Source organism: Zosterops lateralis (genome assembly GCF_965231275.1).
Source record: "Zosterops lateralis genome assembly, chromosome: 1".
NCBI classification, from domain to species: Eukaryota; Metazoa; Chordata; class Aves; order Passeriformes; family Zosteropidae; genus Zosterops; species Zosterops lateralis.
This window is the reverse complement of record NC_139762.1, coordinates 103795974-103815936: the sequence shown is the minus strand read 5'-3', so window position 1 is coordinate 103815936 and position 19963 is coordinate 103795974. Positions and strand designations below refer to the sequence as shown.

General features: G+C 38.7%; 1 protein-coding gene across 2 annotated transcripts in view; it reads left to right on the top strand.

Annotated features, from left to right (window-relative positions):
• EMILIN2 (elastin microfibril interfacer 2) overlaps positions 1-19963 on the top strand; it is a gene marked incomplete at its 5' end in the record, with an annotated part of 34203 nt that overhangs the window by 2469 nt on the left and 11771 nt on the right. Inside the window, 3 exons of one of the 2 annotated variants that reach the window (XM_083878419.1) lie at positions 7648-7673; positions 10903-11078; positions 12482-14416. In XM_083878419.1, the coding sequence (XP_083734545.1) occupies positions 12529-14416 (1888 nt within the window). Of the gene's footprint in view, positions 1-7647; positions 7674-10902; positions 11079-12481; positions 14417-19963 lie in introns of those variants that run through there. The other variant, XM_083878418.1, reaches the window with a different exon arrangement.

Sequence of the window (19963 nt, the reverse complement as noted above, 5' to 3'; positions counted from 1 at the left end):
TGACTGTGAGGTCTTTGTGGAAATTATTCTCTTTTTTTCTCCTTTATACACTTGAACAGAGAACTTAAAATGAACTAAATAGCAGATATTCATGGGAATAAAGTACAGTCCCTGTGTAGTCTGCTCTTGATACCCATGGTTTATCTAAGAGCTCATTCAGCTGCAGACAGTGGGGACAGTGAGATCCAAACCAAACAAAGAGTTCCTTAACTGTATCATGGATGTGTGTTTTATTAGTACTTAAGTACTATTAGGTCTATTTTTTAATCAGTCGGTGGATTTACTGTTGGTTTATATTAGTTTAAGACTAGATTTAAAGAACCCTTTTAGTGTTTAGGTACAGTCTAGGTTATGCATAACAATTACTTAGATTGCAGTGTATAGGGGAGCATTTCACTGCCTTAAACTTGCAGTGTACTCCTGGATTCCATGTGTTCTTTACAGACAATGAGTGTGTGTGTTGCAGATACAGATTATAGTCAGCCCTGATTTGATTTTTTTTTTTTTTTAGAAATAGAGAGCTCTGGTGATTAAGCCTAAAATCATATGCATGCATGAACCCTTCTTATCTACCCTTTAAGCCCATTAAAATATAATTTGTCTGAAGACAAAAACCCTAAAGCCCCCTGTTAGAATGACTACACTTTCATGATTGTTGACTGTAAATTCACATTGTCTGCTGGGTGTATTTCCTGAAAGGTTAAGTTGAAATTCAGGAAATTATTACACTTCACTGTTTAACTGTTTTATAGGTACTTGGGCTCGATAGTGCATGTCCCTGCTGAAAAGTTGGTGAATGCTTTGGCTGATTAAGGTGTCAGGGATGAATGAGATGAAGTGTGGCTGCTTAAGAGATAGGAAGAGAGTAGAAAGAAAGAGCAGAAATGCCCTTTGAAGTATGTTCCCTTTGAAGTGTGGGGGGCTCCTGATTTATTTTTCTTAAAACTGTGACTAGCAAAGGAAGGAGAAACTTTGTTATTAGAGGGTCATTGGGCTGAAAGGTACAAAAATATTAGTGTTTATACTGACTAAAAAGAACTTGGATATTTTGAAATTTAATACTACTTCATAAATAAGTGACCCCTCACTGCTTCTTTTGTCAGGGATTTCCATTCCTAGCTTTCTTATGAATGGTTTGGTAACTTAATTAGTAATAATAGCCATTTGCAACTAGTAGTATTAGAGCTGCAAACAGGACTTCCCCCCATGAGATAGTAAATAAAATAGAAAAAAAAATAGCTTGGTAAGAACCTCTGGAGGTCATGCAATTCTCTCATAGCCCCCAGCTAACAGCAGAACCAGTTTCAAACTTAGATGAGGTTGCTCAGGGACTCAAAGAAAGGTTGTTTTATCAGATCTCTTAATTCATGTACCAGCCCCCATTAATTATGCTCATGTGAGTAAAGGTATTTGTGTGCTCAAGTCAGGTCATCTGTCTTTAGCTTGTGAGAAGTGAATTTCATGATTTAGTGTAAACTTCTCAATACTAATGATACATGTATATACAAACCAAGCCCATTATTTCATTTAGAAAATGATCAAGGAAGTGATGAATGAATCAATAGCTAAATTAGCAAGCCTCTCCAAATCTCTCATTGAGCGATGTTTTCCAACTTCTTGTCATTTAACACTTTCAAATGATCATAAATAAGCCCAGTGCCAAACTAATCATGATTTTATTCATGCCCCAGAAGAAGATTCAAAACACAAGATTGAAATTACTTTAGAGAATGTTACTACAAGTTTTCTGCATTCATAAACATCAGAACAGATTACTACTACAGAGTAAAACACTGCTTTTAATAAGCAGAGTTCTGCAATAATTAACAATCTCTTACTGGGTAAAAGTGGAAATTTTATTACTGAAAACCCTCACACGAGAGATCCAATTAGAGTCGAATGGCTTCATCCATCTGGCAACCCCAGAACGACCTGGGTGGAGCACATCAGCCCCAGCCTAGGAGCACAGAGGAAATCCCCATGTAGTTTTCAACCTTCTAACAGTCCCAATGTAGTTTTCTCTGAGGCTATTCTGTTGCTAGAAATCCAGAATGCAGATCAGTGTCAGAGTGCTCAGCACCAGGCAGGATCAAACCTCAGATATTCAAGTCAGCACAGGTTGAGCCTGTGTTTGCCACTGGCCTCCAGCAATACATATCTCAAAGAAAAACTTTCAGGATGCACAAAAACTTGAAGGGAAAGCATGAACTGTTTAATGTTTCCCCTCCAAGTATCTATAAAGGTCTTCAGGACTTTCTTTCCAACTTTGTGTATTTTGTATGAAGCAGAATTTCTTTGTACAGGCTCCAGCTAGCTGACTGCATGGGGAGGTTAGCCTAGGGGCTTCTGCATTGAAAACAGTAAGGAAACTTAAAAAACTTCAATCTCCTGGAGTGCTTGTTTGAAAATCTTTGAGATCCTGCTGGGTGTGGTAAGTTTTCCTGGCTGTCTCCCCAAGCCTGAAATTGTGCATCTCTGTCTCCATGCACTGAAGGCAGCAGAGTCTTTCTTCTCTGTGAACTGGACAGGGAATTTTATTTCACACATCATTTGAGTTTGTTGCAATAATGTAAAAAAAAAAAAAAAAAATCCCATGCTGCTCCTCACTTTACATTAATGTAAATACTTGAAGTTTCATGCTTTTCTGGTTTGAGAAATGTGTGACCTGGAGGTCTGGAGCCTCTTCTGTTAAGCACCAAACTGTTGCCAAAGCAATAATTTTTTATTATTTTTATTTTCAGGGAGCTGCTGACCCATTTAGGTGTATTTCATCATTAATCACCCAAATAATCAAGGAACATTTTGTACCATTAGACAGTGGGCAGTGCCACTTTTACTCATTGGGGATATAATGACTCCCATCTGACTTCATTTTTGCATTCTCTTCTCATCTTTCCTTTCCCTTCTGGTTCAGTTTTAACTTGGTGTCTTGAAAAGTAACAACTCTCAAAACAATGCTCCATTCTATTCCTAAAGTTGGGGTACCACTTAATCCCACAGGTTAGCTCTTGTCTTCCTTGTTTATTGTTTATTTGTTTCATCTGGGTATGTATTCAAATAATCTGTCAGCAACAGCTCTTTCTGGAGCATTCTAGGAAACAGCTTATTTCATGGGCAGAGAAGCAGAAGAGACTATTGGAGCTCAGTTTTTCAGGCAGCTTTATCAGCAGCAGTGCTCTGCAACCTCACTTCATCTTTCCACTCGTGTAAGGTGAAAAACAGTGTAAATCCCAAGACTGAAGCTCTGCTTTGAGCTTTTCAAAGGCTGGCTGTGGCTCTGGGTTTCTTAAATGCATCCTGTGTCATCGTTTTGCTGCTCATAAGAAGAGGATGCCTACCTAGTGGTAATTTATGAACATTAAGAGTATTAACATTTTAAACTTCTGGGCATTTCCTACTGGACTTTAGTGGTCAGCTTTTTGAAAATAAAATCCTTGGCAGCAGAGAGAGAGTTAGGTAGATATTTGTGTATGTGTGTGTGAAGTTATATATACAACAAGAAGACATCACTAGTATGAGACATGAGGTCACGTTTCAGAGTGTCCTTGGTTCTTTCTTCCATGAAGAAACAAGAGAGAAAATTGTAGTTTGAATCTCATCTTTTTTTGATAGGAGAATTCCAGCTGAGTGGCATAAAATCCACTGTATAAGTAATAAACAATGGCACTTTTGGAGACTTTGAAATGAAACCATGTGGTGTTGCCTGAGAATAGTTGAATGTTCTTGTGTTCTACGAGTTCCTGTAATCTTCTGTCCTTCTTACTGAACAAAGCACGAACTCTGCAGTAAAATTCAGCCATATTCTCTCAGATGCATTGAAATAATGTTCAGTGTTGAAGACAACAAAGTACCAGAGACCAGGCTGTCATGAGCAAATTGGGACAGCATGGTTCTCTGCTTCTTCCCTGGTAGATGAGATGACAGTTTTATTTAGGGATAGACAAATACAACTTTTTCCTTCCTTGTATGAAGGAGTAATACAATCACCTGTGCCAGGTCCCTGCCCACTTAGCAATTTCTTCCAGATGGAAGGCCATCTTCTCCTATCATGTTTTCCAGGTAGCGTGAAGAGACCAAGTAAAAACAACCAATGGAAAAAAGTACTGAGTCTCTAAGTGCTCCATGAAACATTCAGTAAAATTACAGTGTTTTCATGGTCAGATACTAAAGCACTCCTTGCAGTGACCTGGATGGGTGTTTTTTTGGGTGTGTACGCAGCAGGCAGTTGTGTTCCTGTGGATGCAGAGTGCTTTGACTCATTCCCTTGCTTTCCTTCAGTTTCTTCCCTGTTAATCCTCTCAGCCAGTAGCAGTTTTTTGTTCAGGATTTAGCTCAGAACAGATCTGGTACAAATGTTGGCCGTGCTATGCATGAGTGCAAACTTCATTAAGAACTCCCTCGTGTGCCTGTGCAAGTCCAGAGAAACTGAGTTTCCTGGGTCATACACACTAGTGGTGCTTGTCATAACTTTATATTTGCCACAGGAGTGCCTCAAACTTTGTTTCTCCCAGCACAAAAAATTTTGAAGCACTCTCTTCTTGCTTTTTGTGGTATATATTTTGTTTTGATTATTATGTTATCCAAAGGCCTTTGAGGAACTTCAGTCTAGATGGCTGTGAGTGGGCCAGGCACTGGACTAATGTCTAAGGTCTGTGGCATTTTTCTCAAGAAAATGTAATTGCCCAGACCCCAATGCCTGTTAAGACATTTACTGACCTACTTTATATAAATTTTGGAAAGAAAAAATGCTAGGTAAAGGAGGAATAGCAGTGTAAAGATAAGAGTTGCTTAAGTCCATCTGTAAGAAGCAGCTTAATGTCTCTAATGCCAGATATATTTGCCCAGATATATGCCCAAAAATATTTTGGGGTGCAATAGGATTCTTTTTAAATAGACTTTTGCTGCATTGTATAATTGAGATTTATCATGGCTTTGGTGGTTTCACTGAACATCTAGACTTCTGTAGGATCATCTATTCCTGTCAAAACATCTTTTTGCTGCTTGCTATAAATGCCTTAGGATAAATTCTTAGTAAAGACACACTTTTCTCAAATTAAGCACATCTGTGGGCTGGAACACAAGCTCGTGCTGGTGCTGCTGTGTAGTGGCAAGATAATAAAAGAGCAAAAAACAAAAGTGGGATTTGATTCACCCTGACCTGAGTTGTCTGCCCTGTATGCAGAGGGATGAATCTGAGTGTGGGAGCTTAGACATGCAGTGATGGTGACACAGATGCAGGTCAGTGGTGTCCAGCACACTCTGTAGGTAATAGGATGTAAATAATGACTTCAGGGTGAGATGCAGCCCTGTTTTGACTCTGCTGGCTGTGTGGACTATTGCTGTTGGCCTTCATGGAAATACAGACAACTAAAACTTGTCCTTACCTATATACAAGGCACCTGAAATCCAGGTGTGCCAAAACTCACTGTGACAGACAACTGCTAAAATCTCCAGATATTTAAGTGGATCTAGGATTTCTGCCACCATTTGTAGGGCATACAATTAGGCCTGCATGCTTGGGAAGCAGAAAACGTAGGATCAACTGGTTCTAGTTCAGTGTTTGTGTAGTATAAATAACAATAAGGTCTAGTTTCGGCAGAAAATAAAATATGTTTGGTCAAAATATGATTGCATTTAATTACATCTTCTATGTAGTGTTTTTGGGTGGTGTCTGTATACCACTTCTTTGCTCCCATTGCAGTATATTGGAGATTTGGATGACTGGGACTATACAACTCTAGTATAACTGTATAAATATAACTATCAGACGATGCAATTTACAAAGAATGTGTCTACATGCAATAAAAATGTTAAACAGTGTAGATTTGATATCCTCTATTTTATAAAGACAGAAATTTGCAGGCTGCTGAAGTCATGGGACTTGTTCCAATCACTACAGAATTTTGGAACAACCTTGAAGTTTTGTGCTCAGAGTAAACATTTTATATGCTGCTTATGTAGAAACAGGCTGATTCTGTGGTCCCTTCCTCGCAGTGAGGATGTGGTGGCACTTATCTCATTGCATTTCCCAAAAGATTGAATGTTAATATCCAGTTACAGAGCTGAGCCATATGTTTTCCCACCAATTTTGTCCAAATGTTTCTGATTTGTTTCATCACTATTAGGTGACATGCCAAATATCAGTGTTAACTGTTTCCTTCTGTGGCTTAGCACCATGAGAATATTATAGCTCATTCCCTAGTCAAAATGTCCAGCATTTGCAGCAAACATGAATTTTTAATTAAGCCTTTTCCTATGGAAGTACTTCTCTCTCAAAGAAGAGGAGTATTTGAGTGCTATTGTCATTCTGTACAACTTCATTTCAGCTGTGAAACACTTAAGAGATTAGAAGTGGAGATTTGCATTACTGTTCTGGGTGTGTTTTGTCATTTAACCAGCATGTTGAGTTTATAGTGAAGGTGGTAGGCATAGGTAGTTTTGTAACTGCTTGTGCCTGTTGTGGAAAAACTCCTAAAAAAATGTTGTTCTTATGTTCTCTCTTGCAATGAAAGATTAGAGACAGTTGATATTAACCTTTATTCATGCTTTATAAAAGAATGATTTCAGTATTTAGCTCAATTCATCAAGAGATTATGACCATCATCTTGGACTTGAAGTCCACAGGAGAATGCAGTGACTAGGCACAGTATATGCTGGTGTGTTATGTGCAACTTCTAACCACATAAGAAATTGCTATTTTTTAAATAGTTTTGAAGTATACTTGTAAAAATAATGGTGTTTATTAACATGTATTTGAATAGCAGAAATCCAAGTCAACCAGAGAAAGATTTGATGTTTTACTGGTTTTGAATTGCATTGCAGCATATAAAGGTATGAAAGTGGAGCCTCAATTTTTAGGACGCTTTTGAAACTTTTGTGGACCCTTTTGACAAAATTGCCTCACTAGATAACTCTGTAAAGATTCACACCTGCCAGATAAACAATGTGAAACTCGATGTTACATTTCAACCATGTATCTTTATCCAGCTTTATAGAGAAGGAATGTTTTGTCTCTCTGGGTACCCTGAGTGCCTTTTGTGTGTTTTACATGTTTGTGATTGTATATTTATGTGTTTGCTGTGACTATGAATGAGTAATTGGATTTGGAATACTGCAGATTTAAATAAAGACATGTCTGATTTGTATATTTTGATAGTTCCCAGTCCTGTGTCTTTCACATACGCAGTATCACAAATTAGGGATGTGGTCTCTAGCAGAAATTTATGGTTTGTTTTGTTAGAACTGTAACCAACAACGTAATTGTGTTAGTGCTCTTAGCTGTTATCCTAGCAAAATCCTGGAAGTCTCTGTTTTCTCCACTGAATTTCACTGAGTGAGCAAAGTTCTGACTTTAGAAAGCATCTTGTATGATTGAGGATCTCCCTGGGGCTGGGTGCATGCTGGTGACTCATTTGTCAGTGCAGCTGGATGATGCTGTTCCTTGCATGGGCAACTTGCACAGCAGTTGTGCTTGAAGAATGTCATTGGTAGAGAGGCTGTAGCAGTGAAGCTGTGATTTAAAAAAAAAAAAAATTATCTGACTGGATTCAAATTAGAGAAGTGCTGGTGTAAGTTCCTGTTTCCCAGCCTTACATGATTAGCCTTCCTGGAGGAAATGAGAGTAGCTGTGTGATTCATTCAGCTGGACTGGGAGTATAGAGAAGTAGTTCTTGGTAAGTAAATCCCAATTGAATTTTTGAGCCATCCATGAGTATAGCTGTCTTGTTACCACAGTTCAAAGTGTGAATATGAAAGCTGTTCTAGATCCAGGTTTTGAAATGTTCTGATTCTAGATTATTTTTGGCTCTAGGAAATTGTGATTTATGATTCAGGTTAATCTGTATTTGATGTACCATGTATGAAAACAAAACAGTCCCAATTTGTGTTTCAAATTTGAAAGATTTTTTGAGATGTGGACTGCTTTTCAAATTTTTTTTAAAATTAAATCATATTTAAGCATTTTATGCCTATTAGGATCAGGAAACTATAAAACAAATAAGAATGGGAATGTGAAACATGCCTGGTTTTTTATTTTTAAGATGAAGTTTGGAAAAGTTTTAAATTTTTGACATAGGAAAATATTAAGCTTGATTTCTTTTTTTGTTTATATTCTTCTTTTGTATTTGGTTGTGTCATGATTTTTATGACTTTGAAGTCATCCGAAAGTGTCTGTATTGATGAATATGCCTGCAGAGAAGGCGTTCAAAGAAAAAATTGTTAAAGATATGATGGAATATCCTTGTTCTGTGATTTGAGCAAAGAAGCACGCAATTTGCATATGAGTAGTTCTTATTCATTTTACAAAGTTAGTTTCAGCTATATTCTTAAAACTTTGTTGGGAAAAAAGAGAGATTTGGCATTTAAAAACAACCAAAATACTGTATTTTTTCAGGAAGGGGTTTGGCCCTGAAAGTAAAAAGAGGAACACACACAAAGTTAGGAGTAGTTAAGTGTTTTATGGAAATCATACAGAAGTATGTACAACCATTTCCGGCATGGGAAAACTGATCTGGAAGTTCAAAGTTTGCATTTCAGTAATGTGGTGGTTGTGAGAGAGGTTGTAATGACTCTCAAAACCACTTCAAAACACTAAATCATCTAGCTAATCCTGTAGCTCCTGACTCTGGCAGCTAGCTGGAAGGAAAGGATTCAAACCCAGATTATCTACACAAGATGTGGTTTAATACTATAGATAAAGGAGAAAGAAAAGGAAGTTCCTGGGTGGCCGGGGTATTGTTCTTCCCAGTGGTGCCCTCTACATTGCACTCCTCTATTTAATTTTTAAAGCACTTGACCATGGGGATTTCTGTGCTTTGTAAACAGAATTCAGCAGATGTTTAAGTGAAAACTGTAGAAGAAATGATGAGCTGGAGTGCAGTCTACAGCTGTTTCATATATGGTGTTCAGAAGGTATGAAAGGATTGGAAACCCTTTCTGAGTTTACGTGCTCCAAGTCAGAGACTGAAAAACTGACAGCCACAGCAAACCACTGCAGTTATGAGCAGCTCATAGAGAGAGATACAGCACAGCCTGACCCTGCCTTCCTATGCAGATCCATAGAAGAATGAAATCCAGACAGGCTTATTAGGATAAACTACTTTGGAAGTTTGGAAATAGTTGGAAAAACTACGATTTTCTCCAGTGAATGTAGCTTTTTTCCCCTTAAATGAGGAGTCATAGATGAAGTGATAATGCAAAACAACACTGAGTATTTCCCAAGTGCAGAGATTAGACTATACATTTGGAAGGATACATTTGGAAAAGAAACAAATTCATAATTAATAGTTAATATTTTAAGCACACCATCACGAGTTTGTTAACCAGCTTACCAAAAAGGGACAGCAAATGGCTGTCAGATGGAGGACATTATATTAAAATTATATATCTGAAATATGCTGAATAAAAAAATGTTAGAATTATTTCAGCAACTATTTGCACTCATGGCAGGAGAAGCTTGGAAGGGTAACAGTAAGCTGACTCCCACTCTGTGACTTTCAATAGGAAATGTTTCATAGTCTATGTAAGATTTATATCTTTCCATTTGGTAGCTGATTTTTTTTTAAATTTTTTTTTACTAGTAAGGAATTTTGCATATTAATACAAGGCCATGTTCAATGAAATAGGTGATTTTTGTGTGATAGCATGGCTGCTTCTGGTGCTGTTCTGCACTGTGTTCTCTGTCCTAGGATACATGCCCTGTGAGCCCAGCCAGGCTATGGCTGAAATCTCTTAGAGCTCCTGTAGATTTCTTTGCTGCTGTACTGCATTTATTCTGCTGCTATTACTGTTTTGGGACACCTCAGCTGGGAAATGAGCCTGTCATTCATTAATGGATGCAAACTGTTCTAATCTGAAATAATCTTATGGAAAAAAGATCTGGAAAAGCCTTAGGGAAATCAGAAGCATGATGCTAGTTTAACTGAGAGAAAGGAACCCACATGAGAAATTGGGATGACTTTTTTGTTTCTATGTGTTCCAAGAATACCAGTTTATAGAGCTGAGGTGGCAAATCCCTGTTTTACTCATTTTCCTCATCTCTCAATCCAAAATGAGCTGTACCTTAAATTGATTTAGTTTTTATCCAATAGCATAGGCTCTGCTTATGCTCTGGTGGGATAGCGCAGTGTCTGACCACAGCTGAACATGTAGGATGTGTTGTAAGGGAAGCTATGGAAAAGTCTATGGTTAAAGAAAGTTGCACAACCAGAATCAGTTTGCCATTTATTAACTTTTGAGTGGATAATCAGGGAAGCTCAAAATTGTATGTACATAATGTGTGCATAGGTTTATCTGCCAGACCCTCTTCAACTTAACTGAAGTAGGAAAGAGTTGATTCCTTTGTTGGCTATAGTGTTTCATCTGATTCCTTCTTTCATGTCCTTTTCTGACTCATACTTTTAGCATTTTGTCCTTTTCTGGAATATTCCTCTCAGCTTTGACTGTGCCCTACATATGGTTCTGAGAAATTGTTTAAGTGGAGACTGTGGAAATACAAAAAGGGGGAAGCAGGCAGAAACATTCTGTGATGTTCAGAAGAGCCCTGGAGGGAGGGTTGCAATGAAAAGTTAGAGGAAAAACATTTTGAATTCATAGAATAAGATACTGGTGGTCACCATTACTCTCAGCGGTTTCTGATGAGTTCACTTGCCAGAACATTTTATCCCTCTGCTCATATATGAAAGCCCCTATTCCATGGCTCCCTAAAATGACTGTGTTGAGTGGAGGCAGCTTTAAAACCTAGACAGAAACATTTGTTCATTCGATGTTTAAAGCAGAAAATGAATAATGACTGTAAGTATTTGATTTTCATTATTAAAAATTCTGAAACCTATTTTAATTTTAACTTTCATCTAAATAGCAGCTTGGGTTATGGATTGTTTGAAATGCTTTCTGTTTTGGCAGATACCGAACGAGTTTCAGACCTCGGTACACAGTTGCGTATAAGACAGTGACAGAGCTGGAATGGAGATGTTGTCCTGGCTACAAAGGGGAAGACTGCAGGGAAGGACCAGCAGAAAAGCCAAACACTGCTCGTCGTCCTGCAACGCCAGTGAAAGCTGTCCTGAAGAAAGGCACAGGTAACTTTTTTGTTTGAATCTTGGTATGCACAGTCATGTCTGGTTTCTTGTTTTGTCTTCTAAGGATAAGAATCATTATGGTTTCTGTTGAACTCAACTGCTGGCAGGTTCAAAAAGCCATTAGGGTTGACTCTGTGCAGTGAGAAAATAATAGCCAGGCAATAGCAGTTCTGATACAGAGAATTTCCTGAAAAATAACAGAGGAATGGGCTGTAGAACACTGGCTGGAAATGCTCATAGTTCCAGAAAATCTTTGGGTTAAGATTGTGGGTTTTGTAAGAATTTAGGGGTGGGGGGAGTTTGTGGTTTCTCCAATGTTCAGGAAAAAAAAAAAAAGAATATTACTAAAACAAAAACCCCAGATACTAATTTTAATGATATATAAGGGTTCCTAGAAGTTTCACGATGTTTTCTTTCAGATTGTGAAGATTTTACAGATTCACATTAGATTACATGCCTTAATAATGAGGAATAAGGGAATAAGTATGGATAAGCCTCAACTTCTGAAAAAATATCTTAAAGAATGAATGGTGTTTGTTTGTGTAAGATACTGTCTTCTGAAAGGGCAAGAAAGAATGCTGTAACTGCCATATTATGCCTTTTCTCCATTAAAAAAAATGATAAACAGATGTTTCCTTCTGAAGAACTTTTTCCAACATAATTGGAGATTAGTGTCACATATAGCACTTAGTCAGATTTCCGCATGTGTTTTCTGTGTGGTGGAATGTATTGAATGACTGAATACATGGTTTCAAACTAGTCCCCCATAGATTATACACCTGCTTTAAAAACAAGCTTTTTAATATTTTGTTATCTGACATAAAATATTAATTCAAAAAGATGATAATAAAACATTGTGATACTGGTATCTGTCTTCTCTCTTCTAGACAAAATTAAAAATTAATTTTGACTTTTCCTGCAGTTTATCCTTTTTTCACTTCTGATAATGTTTGTTTTCTGAGTTTTTGTTCGGGATTTTCTGCAATTGTTACATATTTTGTGTGAAATTGAACATGCAGATTTGTACATGGCTTTCTAAATGAGGTCCAACTAATGACAAGATTCAGATTCATTAATTGATTTATGATAGGTAAAAAGTAGATTGCAGCTAAAAGTCTATTATATATACCATAGCTTAGATCCATTGCTGAACAGGAGAGGTGATTGCCAGTTTCTTTATGGCCACTGTATCTTGGCAGGAATTGGTGCTAAAACTTTTGGTTCTGAGGGTTTTGATAACCTATTAATTATGAACAACTGAAAATAAGAACAGAAAAGGCAACAAGCATTAGGCAGTTTAAATCATTATTTAATTTTAAAGAAAAGTGAAGCTAACTGCAGCTGATTAAAACAGATACCACTGGGAGTATTTACATCCACATTTTGTTATTTCTGGGAAACAGGTGCAGAACCAACAGAAGCGCCAGAGCCTCCAGCATATGAGAAGAGAATGCAGTTTCTTGAGGATGAGTTGTTTAGACTTACACGGTCCGTGATTGAACTTCAGTCCTCCGTGGCAGGTGTGAATGAAAACCTGAAGTTGACTGTACAGGAAGATGCCAGCAAGATGTTGGTCACTTGGCTAAACAACCTGTACGACCGCTCAGAGCCTGACAGTGCAGTTGGTGGTGAAACAGACACTATTCAGCTGCCAGGACTCCTCAGCAATAAAGATCAAAAAGACCCTTTCATTGATTTTGAAGTGGAGGATATAAAAGCTGAGCTAGCTGAGGTCAAAGAAGCCTTGAAGATGAGGAATGATGAGCTGGAGGAACTGAATGGAAAAGTAAAAGGCTATGAAGGACAATTAAAACAACTGCAGGAGGCAGCACGAGGACCTACAATAACAATGCCCCGTGACAATATGTATCAGGACTATATAGATTCAAAATTTGAGTCCCTCAGGCAAGAAATAATGGAAGGATTTGAAAAGCAAATGGCAGATCTGAAGAACTCCTGTGAATATAAACTAGAGGATATTCAGCAGCAGTATGATGGCAGTGAGAATAACTGTGCAGGGATAATTGATGTTATAAGAGGAAAAGAGAATGACTTGAGGAAAGAAATAAATACTCTCCGCACTCAGATTCCATCAAACAACTCCAGTTGTTGTAGGAAGGGTGAGGGAACCGACTTTGACCAGCAGATGCAAGATTTAGATAAGAAGATCGACAGAATTATGGAAGCACAGAGGATCCTGAATGTCAGAATAGATAATGAAATCATTCGGTTGTCGACTCCAGACCTAGAAGACGTGTTTGGGGAGAGGCTGGAGGAGCTGGATGCGAGGATGAATATTACAGAACGAAATGCTGAGGAACACTGTTTCTATGTTGAGGAGACTCTCCGCGGTGCTATTGCTGCCGAGGTGGACGAACTGAGAGACTTGTTTGACCAGAAGCTGCGGGCACTGGAGGTTAGGCTAGGTGGGACTATTTTGGAGATTGCCAACACCACGGACCCAGATGGAATGTTTGTTAATCCTGGGCCTGTCTTACCCAGTGATGCAGGATTTGCTAATGAGCAGTTTACAGCAGAGATGGATTTCGTGAGGGACAAACTGCTGTCGCTGGAACAGCTCTGTGGGCAGAAATGTCAGTCTGCACCACGAGGTGCAGAGGACCTTCAGAAACAGCTAGAAAATTTTAATGACAAGTACAATCACTTGCTTTTGAAAACAGAGAATAATTCTGTTCTCCTGCAGTCTCTAAATAGTTCTCTTAATGAGAAACTCAACTTAGTTAAGGGTAACCAACGTGACATCCAGAAAATGCAGAGAGATGTACGTGTATTCCGATACAGCTTAAATGCCATTGATAAAGACATGAAAAATCTTCAAGATGGCCTGAGTAGCTGCAGAGAGCAGCTTCTGGGTGTCAATTCAACATGCAGAAAAACACAACGGGGTGTCTTCCGAAAAATTGATCAAATGCAGAGGACATTTGCAAATCAAACTGCTCATTGCAGTGAGAATTGTTGTGGTGAAGTGAGAGAGAGACTAGAACAATTGAATGACCATGTGTTGACTGATCTTAGCAAGTGCAAAGAAAAGACCCAAGGTGTCCAGGAGGGTGTTTCAGATGTTGAGAGCAGAGTCTCACATGTAGAAAAAGTCTGTGGCAAGCTGGACTCTGTTTCAGACAGCTTGCAGCATATAAAAGAAGGTCTGAATAAGCACGTGAGCAGCTTATGGAACTGCATCCGTGAAATGAATGGAACTATAGCATCTCATTCCACTGATATTTCTGGCCTCAAAAACTCTGTCCAACAGTTTCATAGTCAGGTTTCCAAAATCACCGCAGACATTGAAGGCGTGTTGAAATCTCAGCCTGACACAAGTAAGTTTCTTGCTTATTTTTTTTTAACTTTTTGTTTGTTTGTTTCTCAACTGGCTTTCCTTTCTGAAACTCTTAGAAAATAACTAAACAAGGGAGAAAAAACTTAACATTACACAATTCCTACTTTGTTTTTGCAGTGACTCTAATTTTGGCTCTTTGCTCCAGAACACCACAGAGTACTTTGAGTGCTTTTAAAAGTGTTCTCCAAAAAAAAAAAAAAAAAAACAGAGAAGTCTTACATGTTTTATGTTTTCTTTCAGCTAGAATAAAGAGCGGTAAAAGTAGTGGTTTTGAATCGTGATTTTAAAGTGAGTTTTAAGTAATAATTGTCTGTATTATTCCAGTTCTTTTGATTTGATTTTTTGTTTTGTTTTATTTTGTTGTTGAAGATTATTCTGTATTCCTCAGGGAAAATTGAAAAGCAAGTAAAGAAAACTTAAGTCAAATGAATTCAAATTCACGATAAGAAAGATTTCCTCTAAGTTGTGTTCTTAGCATGAGTTAATAATTCAGCACCAACTCTTTGATCTAGAAGTTTCACAAATGAGCTCTGGCATATCTTGGCATGGCAATATAAGACTTTTGCTTCTTAGCTCTCCTAGAAGCTTGCATTCCCACAAGGTCGTTGGCAGTACTTGGCACGTTCCAGCTGGCAATGCTTTAGCACCTCAGCCAGTTCTGTTAGTAGTCATGCACATGATATGCATATGATGGTGCATATCTACCTCCAATTTGTTTAAAGTTTGTGTTAGAGCACATTCCCTTTGGCTCAGAATGCTGGGAAATGGGAACCTCAGCATGTTGGTGAGCCTTGCCGTGAAGGTTTAGAGATCTTGCCAGATGTCACTCAGTTTCCTCTGCAGTTCTTGCTCCAAATTTCAGCAATGGGTTGTTTTTCTGAGAGCTGAAGTTTACAGAAGGAAGCTGAGTTCCTGTTTTCCTGTTTCTGTTAGCATGACTCGAAATTGTAGGAATCGGAGACTGTTTGGAAACTGCACTCTTCGGTTGGTTGATGGTTCTGGTTTTAATTCTGTGCATGTAGGAGATAAATAAGAAGCCAATTTCTGTGACTGACCTAAAATTAGAAGAGATGTTGAGGGAGGAGCCTGTGCCCTGTTGCAGCTGATGGTAGTAGGGAGAGATCAAATGCGAGACTCTTGGGTGTTCTTTCTTAAATGGACAAGTTGTGCCTCATAAAGGGAAGAATATCCTTCTCATCCCAAGGCAGAGACTTAAAAACCTGTGCCAGATGTGTTTCTTTTGTTTAATCATTTAAAACCAAATGTATAGCAGTACTTGACACAAGAATCCTTCTGAGGTGAGAAAATTTTGTGTGAAATAAGTTTATCTTAAATGTAAAAGAGGAAGTGGAGTGAAGAGGGGCTGTAAATTTCAGATAATTCTTTTGCTGTAATTTTGACTTAAATTCAATAGGGTTAGGACCTCTATCCCTCAATCTTGCAGAAGCATCCCAGTCTCCATTAAAATGGAACATGATGTATCTGTGTAATTCTATTTCTCATCTGTCCTGCCCAAAATTAACTAGCAATAGGGGCCAACATTGGAGAAAAGTCCAAGATACATACAAGTAGTTACAAGTAGTAATCTTCTGCTGTTTGAAGCAGGTATTCAAGCAACCTCAGGGATTGCATTTATCAGCCCCTGTTACAATGTATTAAAGCATTAAAAAGCCTCTGCACACCTGGGTTTCCATAAAATAATACCTTTTCAGGACAGACCCCTCCATCCACCACTGGGCGTTAAAAGCCTGTGGAAGGACTCTGCTGCTGGGTCTGGGGTGCAGGCACTCTGAGCATCCCTTGCTGCTCTGGGGTGCCTCTGGCCTCTAAAGGATTCATGAGGCACACATTGCAGTTCCCAAATGTTTCCAATTACAATAACACTGTCTGGCACAGCAGCCTAAGTGAGTTTCGATGGCAGGAGCTGCAGAAAGATTTTGGCAGAAGAGCCTTTTTTGGAAGTGATTTTGGGAACCCTGTTACGTGAGTTGGGGTATGGCTTTAACTATTTTTACATCTGTGATCTGCAGCATTGTCTCCCATACCAATGTTATTTGACAGGAAGACCTGGACTTGGATCAGTGAAGAGTTTCTTATGCACAATTTGCCAGCATATCGTAGCATTCAAATGATGTCATTTGACTTCAGAGGGGCCGAAACAGAAACAAGTTGTTACTAATAAAGTTGTTGAGGGCAGTAAGGCAAGGATGTGTTGCAAGAAATAAAACATAAAGTCTTACCAAGCAGTGTAAGCCCAGCAAAGTCAAATGATCCTAATCTTAAAAATATGGCTGTATTTTCTTCCATATTTTTTATTCAGAGGTTTCAAATGCCTCAATCCAAACTAACAAGCCAACTTAACAAATGACAGTGCATCAGATACGAACCTAGAGACCAGAAATGTATTTAATTAGTTGTAATTCCTGGCGAGGGTAGTGAAATGTCCTGCAGCACACAAGGAAGTGGTGACTGCAGGCAGTGGTCTGCTCTAAGCATTTAGGGAACCATGCATGATGTGCTCTCCAAGGTAAAATGATCCAGCAGCTTTCCATCCACATTAAATGGTGCTTTCCCTCAGCTCCATGTCTTGCAGTCTAAGTTGTTCTCATTGCACTCTGTTCCTCTCTGCAGGTAATGTTTGCTCTTCACATGGCATGAAACTGAAAGCCATGTTAAAGTTGGTAGTCTCTTTTAACATACTGCCCTTTTGTGTATATATATTTATCTATCTATCTCCATGAAGTTTTCCAGGAATCAAAAGTGTGGTCTGGCAGTCAGATACTGTGCTGGGCATGCAGTTTGCTTTGGTTACGGTTATTTGACCTGGCCTATGGTAGTTGTCTGTGTATCAGGGTTTTGAAACCAACAGCAAAATATTGTCTGATGAAGTTGTGGCCTAAGAAACCGAATATGTGCTCTGCATTACAGCATGGATAAAACGCAACATAAAGTTTTTAACGCTGTAGTGTGAATAGTCATATAGTCAATTCCTCTGGGCTCCCTGTGAGCTTGTGCACAATGCTGCTTTCTAACAAAATTGTAAAATCCCCTCAGTGTCTATAACAAAATTCAAGTGAGGTCTTTTTAGGTCTTGTGAGAGCAGTCACAGATTCCTTTACTCTCTGGTTAGCTTTATGCACTTTGTTTCTGTGTGTTTTGGGGGCTGAAGAGAGCTTGAGAAGATGCCAGTATGTGATGTGGTAACCACATTGTCTCTCACAACAGTGAGGACAAGCAGAGCAGCAAGTATGCTGCTGCTGAGAACAGTGTTACTGTTCCTAGCTGTGTAATGATCTCAGCTCCATTCTTTGCCTTCCCAGATAGATGAGAAGATGATGGGAAGATTGTGTTCATGGCCTGCTCAGTCAGCAAAGTTAAAGCAGATCTCTATTCACACCTATCTGATTCCTTCCACTTGAAGTTGAGCTTTAGGCAAGTGATTCTGGATTTAGTATTATGAAGATGGGATAGTTCTGAATATTGCAGTATTGGTGTGGCATGCAAGCAAGCAGTTTGCTCAGGATATGGGATTTCAGCAGTTGATTGTTATTTAAAGATCTAGTAAAGCAAGCAGAGAAATGTATTCATTTTCCCAGTGTCATCCCAAATAATTGTCTTAATGAAGCTTAGCATAATTGACTCAAGAAATGACAAGTACACGTATCCCAAGATAAAGTACTTTGTCAATTTGTTTTTTCAATGAGATTAATTTGAAGATTTTAGTTGAAGGTCTAAATCAATGCCTCTGTGGACAGAAATTGTCTTACTAAGTCAATAATTCTGTTAAAAAGTCAGGTTATTTTTGAAAATTTTTATAAGATTTTTTTAATGTTAAGGTTTTTTGTGAAAATAGTTTTAGTCTGTATAAAGCAAACATTTTGCTGCTTTGTGGACAGAGTTACTGAGTGAGTTTCAGCCCAGCTTTGTGGTGCATTGCTTGTACGAGTTTCAAATCTCTTGACAGTTAAAAGTCAGCCAGCAAAGCTCAGGGAGGTTTTTTTCTAGCAGCCATATCTAGTAAATGAATGCAGGTGGTGTGAGACTATGACTTCAGACAGCCTCCCAGTATTCCTGAAGGCTTTTGTGGGCTTTTAAGGCTTTTATGAGACTGAAAACAAGAAATAGGATTCACAAGGGTAAAGTGCACGTGTCGAGGAGTCACAAAACAGCTCGTGGGTTGCCAGTGACACTGGTTGGACCCCAGCTGTATGTTGGGGACAATACCTGCATAGCTTTGCTGTAAGCTCTTCCCCAAAGGTGCAGAGTAAGGTTCTCCTGGGGTCCCCAGACACACAGCAGAGCCAGGGGAAGCCTCACACCACATCTGCTTCCCAGCACAGCCAGATGGCTTAGCCCTAGCCACTGGTGAATTTGCCTAGGCTGATTTTGGACTGTACTGAGTTGAAGTGCTTCATTGTGAGCACCACTCAGAGAGGTGGTCCCCACTGGGGACCTTGGCAGGCACCTCTGTTGTGTGACAAGTTGTATCAGATAAATTTGCAGCGGGATGTTTCCCCGTCTCCACAGAAACTCACATCTATCCCTGCACCTAAAGACATGTTTTGGTCTGAAAATGCAACCAAAGTAACCTATGCTGAAGCTTAATTTAGCATGAAATTATGTTTATTGCCTGTAAAAGCTGTCATTGCATCTGCTAAAATCTACATGTTTGTAAAATTCTGTTCTTAGTGTAAATGTAATTCAGCTTTACTCTTGGGAGGGCACTGCATCATTAAGCGTCAATCTAGGAATTCATTTGTATGAATAAACCAGAATTCCTATAAAGGGCTTAGAACTTGACCAGATACACAAATGGAACCATGTCAGCACTGTTTGACCCTGATGTCATATAGGTTGGCTGCCCCAGTGAAAAAGTTTTTTAATGTTATCTCTTCTATTTAAACAGTAAAGAATTTTCTGGTAGATTATATCCTTGATTTCTGCCTTCATTGTCAGAAAATATTAGTAATGGAACTACTTGGACATTTAAGTTTGTTGTTTCTTAAAGTAAGGGGAAAAAACTTCTTAAGTTCATTTACTGATGTTTTTTGCTTTGGAAAATTTTCTTTATGATCATGCTAAAGGGACAGCCTTGTGCTAAGAGTTGTGTGAGTACAGAGTTGAAAGCAAGTGCAGTGGGTGTGAGGGATTGAGGAGAACTGAAGTAAGGGGAGATAGAGAGAGGATGCTCTGGAATGAAGGTACTGGTGAGAATAAGTGTGGTACTCAGCCTGCTTGCTGCAGAAAGGCCAGCAATTGAATGAATGTTCATAGGTTATTTGGTTGCTGCTTGCCCTGTCTCCAGGCTGTCTTCATTCCTTTCCCTGTGTCACACAGGCTGTAAAGAGTGGAGTCTGTAGTACTTCAGGAGTGGAACGGTGTTTAGCCAGTGCAGTCTTGGGTCTGAGGGAACAGGTGACCTCCAGCCGAGTCCTATTTTATTTTTAAATATTTATTACGCAAAACTATGCAAATTTATGTTCTATTTTAGGCAAATAATTTTGTATTTTTCCTCCTCTTTCACCAT